This window comes from Colletotrichum spaethianum (genome assembly GCF_022836535.1).
Source record: "Colletotrichum spaethianum MAFF 239500 DNA, contig04, whole genome shotgun sequence".
NCBI lineage: Eukaryota > Fungi > Ascomycota > Sordariomycetes > Glomerellales > Glomerellaceae > Colletotrichum > Colletotrichum spaethianum.
In genome coordinates this window covers 167,701-174,767 of record NW_026054774.1, presented here as the reverse complement: position 1 = coordinate 174,767, position 7,067 = coordinate 167,701, and the positions used below count along the sequence as shown (strand labels likewise).

At 57.4% G+C, this 7,067-nt stretch overlaps 1 protein-coding gene across 1 annotated transcript; it reads left to right on the top strand.

The window, feature by feature from the left end:
- Positions 1-4,617: 4,617 nt before the first annotated feature.
- ColSpa_02067 (putative beta-glucosidase C) lies at positions 4,618-6,475 on the top strand (the record flags this gene model as incomplete). The annotated part of the gene is made up of 2 exons (XM_049268279.1): positions 4,618-4,780; positions 4,899-6,475. The coding sequence occupies 2 exons, from the start codon at positions 4,618-4,620 to the stop codon at positions 6,473-6,475; spliced, it is 1,740 nt and encodes a 579-aa protein (XP_049124236.1).
- Positions 6,476-7,067: the final 592 nt, after the last annotated feature.

The following is a 7,067-nucleotide window of genomic DNA, read 5'->3' as shown; positions in this document are numbered from 1 at the left end:
AGAGTTTTATGACTAGGGCAGCGCTGTTGCCAAAGACTCATGAGAGAGACAAAGCGGCAAACCAATACTGTAGCAGGGATGTTTCTCTTGGATTTTGGCATGGGGTATCAGGCAGGCAGGTGGTCAAAGCTGGTGAAGGAGGAAGATACATTTGTAGACCTTTCCTTAGAATTTGTATTTTGTCAGGCATGGCGTTGCTTCCAAGGCTTTTGAATGATCTCAGACTAAGGATTTTTTTGAGAGCGGTTGCTTTCCGGTTGACATCGTGAGACCATGACATGAAGGCGAAATGGGGTTAGGCACGTCAATCAAGAGCCGACCGGCACGGCGAGAAGTGCCGAGAAAGATCTGCGCTCCATTAACTACAGTAAAGAGCGGTGATGCCTCTGGTTTCTCTCACTAGGCGAAAGATGCCCGTACTATGCAAATCGGAAACACCCGAGTTAGGATTTCAAATCCCGGATACCCCGGGCCGAGGGGGCGGCGTTCCACGACCCGGCCGCAGGCCGCTCCCCTTTTTCCTTGAGAGGAAAGCAACGCCAAGGGACTCTTGGGAGTGGGCGGGTAGTGTGGGCCGCGACGAGTCGCGGAAACTCGTGATTTGAGATGAGCTTGCCTTCGGTGTGAGGGACCATCCTGTCGGCCTCTGGGACTCACGGTGAGGGAGCGGCGTTGATCCCGACTGGGCTGGACTTGTCGACGTGCAATCCAAGAACAGGTCAAGCATTTTTTTCGTTTTGTTTTTCTTCCCACTGATCGCCCACACGTGTATACCTTTCGGGCAGGTCCAACAGGGAAGGGGAAGGGGGGGAAGATGAAGGGTTGAACGGCGTGCATGTTGCCCAAAGTGTCGAGTCCACAGAGAGAGAACCCCCGTTGACTTGGTTGACGTACATCTCGGGCAAATCTGCAAGAGGCTCGAGGGAGATTGGCTTTGTGAGGTTCACGACGGCTTGAGGAAGGGATCTGCATGTCCCGAAGGTGTCGGACAGTTTGATGAACAGAGAGGTTCACCATATTTGTGCAGCTGGGGCGGTGGCGCCCTTTGCCTTGGGAGACAGAACATCTTTTACATAGTAGACGGGCGGGAAATACGAGAAAGAGAAAGAGTGTAGGCAAGGGGCCCTGCCTGACATACTGTGTGGGAAGGAGGGCGAGCGAGCGAGCTGTGGTTCAGCTCTCGGCTGTTATCTGGGGGAGCATGGATGAGGCGGAGATGGGCGCGTGTAGCTGGGCAAGGCGAGTGGACGTTTCCCAGCAGAGGGAAACAAGGACCTAGTAGGGGAAAAAAGGGGGCGGGAAATGGGCAGCGTTGTTGGCTCCTTGGCCCCGTAGCTGGATGCTCAACTCTAATATCCAGTGTGGAGAGGACGCATGCAGCCTAGAGTGGCTTGCATAATTTAACCATGGGCGAGCATTTGGACTTTTATGCAGATGCGACGTGATTGTTCACGCCAAGGCCCGCCATGCACCGTTTCCCTCGTGGTGGTTGTCGGCCGGTTTCTTTATTCTCCCTTTGGGTTGTTCTTTGCGCAACGCTGCTAGCGTTGAACCGCTTGGTTCGCAATCTACGGTTGTATCCGTTTATATCTGGGGGAGGCGGAACCGAGGACACGTTCAAGACATTTGGCGGATAACCGATGAGGAATGGGGAATGTTTGTGCGAGGGCCGATGCCAGGCTGGTAGCAGCCTTGTTCTGTTTGCCGATGACTTTGAACAGCAGGCTCGAGTCTGAGACTCCGAGGGTTGTGTATGCACGACGACATCATCCACGGGGTTGGTCCAGACGCTGGAAGGGCCCCCAGTAATTATAGAAAGACATTTGGACTGGGCTCCGGTAGACCAGAACGGTGCGTTTCGAACTCGCCATGACTGGCCTAAGGTGAGGCGTCTGTTAGTCTAGCTGGCTGGCTGTTGGCCGCGAAAGTAGGCCGCCCGCCTCGGGGTATTTCCCCTCGAGAACGGGCCCTGCATCTGGCAGATGCAGGTGCATCGGCTGCGGACCATGCCCGAACCGGAGCAGCGTCGTCTTCTTCCCTCGGAGGGAGTACACCGTCATCTTCGACCCCCTTTTTTCCACCTCACTTCGAGCGATGGTTATCTTGGGGGTTGGACATCACTTGCAAGAGGCGCAAGTGCCGGGGCATGGCGGCAGGAGGGTAATGTATGGTTCAAGATTGCCGCCGAGGCGCCGGCGGTCAGCCACGAACAAGAGATCACACAAGGTAACATTGTGGGGAAGGTTTGAGAGACAAGCATGGCAACTATCGGTCTCGAGGCGTCTTGCCCCAATTGGACCAGCAGCCCGGCCGACTGTCAATGTCGTTTCATTTTGTTCTCTTCCTAATCCGTCGAGATCATCGCCGACATAATCAGCGTAGGGCGGGAGACGTTGCCGTCAAGAAAGAAACAAAGGCGTGCCCAATCTGCACCGAACCTTGTCTATGCAAGGAAGGCCCTTGGCTATGCAGACCAAGGCGTGTGCGCGGGCGCCGAAAATAAACTGTCATTCAGGAACGAACGGAACGGCAACGCTTATTCGTAGCGTAGTGTACGAATCAACCAGCCAAGATACGTACCGGCGGTTGCAACGAGATGTCTATGCTTCAGGTGGCTGACAACATCGCACCCGGACTGGACCAACGAGCACTGGCTGGACTCTGGACTCGACCGTACCGTGCAAGGTTCAGGCTCAGGCTCTTGCAATACTTGCTGGAGGTGCTGATATGGACGACTTCAGGTCTGTGGTCACCTGTTGTGGTGCTAAGGACGTAATGGACGGCCGGCCGAGGGACCATGGTCAGGTTCCTGGGCTGAACCAAAAGAAGGTTCCCTGGCAATAAGAACCAGATGGGATGGGGAGGGAAGAAGGGGTTCATCTCATTTTCTGGGCCTCTGGAGCTAATGTCGCTTAGCTAATTTCCCGGACGCACCAGTCGTGGCTTCCCAATGCGCCCCGCCCTCCTTGCAGGCCCCCCGCAACGTCGCCGATCCCTCCCCAATCAGTGGACATGCCGGTTCGGGTACCTTGCAGCTCCGCCTCTCTAGCCCTGCGCGCTCTCCCATCCTTCTTCCTCCACCACCGCTTTTTTTCTTGGTGTCTCCTTTCCCAATGGCCGCCCTCGTGTGGTGGCTGCAGCTCACCTCACACCTCACACCTCAGTCCCCTTTTCCCTCACTTATTCCATTCTGGTCTGCTCATCGTTGCTTCTTCTGTCTCGTTATTGGTCAATGCGGGAGCCTAGCCCCAGAATCCTTCTGTCGAACCACGCGCAGCAACGGCCCCGACGTTGCACAACAGCTTCTCTCTCCGTCCGTAATGGAGGGTTAATTTGCAGACTCCCACACTGTCTCTCCCAATCGCCTGTTCCCTCCTTCGCTCATTGAGACTTGCACCCAAAGACGCTTGTCCAGTGCCGACTCGTCAACTTTGGGGTCAATCAAACGCGCCCTCCGCACGGTGGATTCGGTTGGTCAAGGGACTAGATTCGGTCCCGTCTCTCTCGAATTTCCTCTGGTCTCTTGCCTATGCGTTTACGACGAACCCACTCGCCTCTTCCGTGTCTGGGCTGGATCTTCTTGGCCGTCCGTCCAACAAGGAAACCAAGTCCCCAGCTATGCTTAACCGGGATTGCCATCTCGCCTCCCTTTTCCTTGCCGCCCTCCATGGTCTTCAGCGAGGTGCTTCTCACCGTCTCATTAACTCGGCTGCCAGCGCAGCCCACATTGCGAGCCCGTATCTTGCTTATCCTCTGGTCCAAACCCCTGACCGAGTCCTTATGGATGGCAGTGTCTCCATTGGTATCATGTCAACCTCGACAGCTTCTTCTGCTTAGTCCACCATGATCAAGGTGTCCGTATGCTCCACGCTCCACTGGGCCTGCCCTGGAGCTCTGCTTCGTTCTGGCTCCTGACCCCTCTTCGTTCGGGTTCCTCAAACTTGTCTGTTGTGTGCCCTGCTGCCAAGCGCAGGGGCTTGCTGACTGCCAAGTCGCTGCTTGTACACGCCAAATATCCTCTTGGTCTGGACAAGAGGCCCTCGTCGTCACGCATGCTGGTCTGTCGCCCCCCCCCCCGCTTCCTTGTCCAGCAGAATTGAAATCCGCGAAAGAACCGGTGTCCGGTTGGTAAACAAGTGTCACCAGCACCGGGGATACACAACAAGACGCACACAGTCCCCCTCTTCCTCTGCAGTCCAGTGCTAGGTCATTGGACGCTAGGCAGTCCGTACTTTGCCCACTCATCCATCTATGGGTGGGCACACACACCGTCGCGCGCACACACCCCGGTCCAGGGCCCCAGGGACATGCTAGACTTCTCACGGTCGTACCCATGAACGTACGGATCCTAGCCTTCTACCTGATCTAACCACCATCATAATAATAACATCCCGGTCCCGCCTGTCTCTTTCATCCTCTTTCCCTCTCTCCTTTCCCTTCCTCACGAACACACCGTCAAATGAGTTGATGCCGTCAACGTAGTTTCGTCCTTCTTCGTCTCTACCTACACTCTTTCACTACCGCTTCACTCTTTTAGCGGGCACTCGCTTCCAAAACCGACACTATCGTCGATTAATACTCCAAAAAACCCCTCTAGAAAAGGCAACTTAATACACCATGAAGGGATCCATCCTCGCTGTCGCCGCCGTTGTTGGCGGTGTGAGCGCCGCTGCCCACCGTCACGCTCACGGTGAGCTGTTCAAGAGAGGCGCCGACCAGGCCTCCGTCTGTGTCCCCGGATGCACCACCATCTACACCACCATCTACGGCGAGCCTACGCGTATGTTTCTCACATCCTCTCACACTCCAGCTTCGTAGGATGCGAAAGGCTCTCATAAAAGGACCCGATGCTGGAGTGCTGCATGAATCGATCGTCGTGCTGACCTGACGATCAACAGTGGTTCCTCACCCCCCCACCAAGCCCAGCAGCAAGTCCGTCGCCGTCCCCTCGGCGCCCGCGACCACCAAGGTCCCGGAGAAGCCCACGTCCACCCAGAAGCCCGCCGTGGACCTGCCGACTCCCGTCCCTGAGCTCTGCCCGACCCCGGGTACCTACACCTTCCCGGCGACCACCATCACCGTCAGCCAGACCACCACCGTCTGCGCCCCTGAGACCACCAAGGTCCCGGCCGGCACTCACACCATCGGCGGTGTCACCACCATTGTCGAGAGCGCCACCACCGTCGTGTGCCCGTACGCCACCGAGAAAACCACGAACGGTGTCGTGACCAGCGTTGTCGAGACCACCACCTACGTCTGCCCCACTCCCGGCACTTACACAATCGCCCCCACGACCACCACCGTCACCGCCCCGACCACCTGCGTCTACCCCGTTGTGACTGAGGTCGTCCCCGGTACCTACACTCGCCCCGCCGTCGTCACCACCATCACCGAGACCAGCGTCGTCGTCGTCTGCCCCTTCACCAGCGAGGAGCCCAAGCCCACCAGCACTCCCGTTCCCACCACCCAGGCTCCCGTCCCTACGACCTCTGCTGTCGTGGTCCCCGCGCCTGTCCCCACGACCTCCGCCGTCGTGATCCCCGCGCCCGTCCCCACGACCTCCGCCGTCGTGACCCCTGAGCCTGTCCCTACCACGGCCAAGGCTTCCTCCGCGCCCGCCCCGTCCTCTGCCCCCGCCACCGGTGGCAGCCTCGGCGGTGACAACGGCGACCACTGGGCCATCACCTACACCCCCTACTCTGAGGATGCCTCCGGATCCTGCAAGTCCGCCGACCAAGTCGACTCTGACATCGCCTCCATCAAGAAGTCCGGCTTCCGCACCGTCCGCATCTACTCCACCGACTGCAGCACCCTCGAGAACGTCGGCTCCGCCTGCGAGAAGTACGGCCTCCAGATGATCATTGGCATCTTCGTCAAGGAGTCCTGCGACCCCAACTCGGCCGACATCAAGAGCCAGGTCGAGGCCATCACCAGCTGGAAGAAGTGGAACATGGTCGAGCTCGTCGTCATCGGCAACGAGTGTATCTTCCAGGGCCGCTGCGCCGCCTCCTCCCTGAAGCAGCTCATTGTCTCCACCAAGGCCACCATCTCCGCCGCCGGCTACACCGGTCCCTTCACCACCGCCGAGACCGTTGGCGTCTGGCAGCAGACGGACGTCATGTCCGAGATCTGCGATGTCATTGACGTCGTCGGTGGTCAGATCCACCCCTACTTCAACGCCGACACCGCCGCTTCTGATGCCGGTACCTTCGTCAAGGGCCAGATCGAGCTTCTCGAGAGCTCCAGCATCTGCGGCAACAAGCCCGCTTACAACCTTGAGTGCGGTTGGCCCTCGGGCGGTAGCTGCAACGGCAAGGCCTGCCCGGGTGTCTCTGAGCAAGCCGTCGCCATCGCCTCCATCAAGGAGCTCGCCGGTGGCAAGACCGTCTTCTTCTCCTTCCACAACGACCTGTGGAAGGCTCCCGGCACTTGCGAATGCGAGCAGTCCTGGGGTTGCGGTCAGCTCTTCATCTAAGCGGGGGACGAGCGAAGGGATCGCGATCAGAACACCATCCTCCAAACCCTGCGACGGTCAACGAAACGAAGCCTTTTTCACTCGACGTTCGTCATGACAAGAACAAGCGACGTTGGATACAAAAAGAAAGTCAACGGTGGAACATGAACGAAGAATTAAAGGCGCCCATGCCCCCCACACGCCCTTGACGAAACGACCTTGACGTTTCCTTCAAGTGTAAACAACGACAATACGGATACCCCCAGCCCAGCCTGTCCTAGCATTCATATATCTAGCTTACTTCTTTGTATATATACATGTCCTGGTTGGCGTTTGTCGAAGAGCCTCCAAAAGGCTTTTTCTCGGTTGTATAAACACTTTGGATCTCGGAAACGCCGTTAGGGCGCGTGCCGCAGCAGCAGCAACAGCTTCTCTCGGTGCCAGAAACCTGCCAAATATTTCATGTGTCATCTTGCTGAAAACAAATTCATCACGTCCTCGAGCCCGAGGAGAACTCGCACACTCATGGTGTCGTAATTCTAGTGTCTTGTCATGAACGCCGTGAGCGCGAAGCCTCGAATCCCACATGCATGCCCAGGAAAGTCGTGTAGAT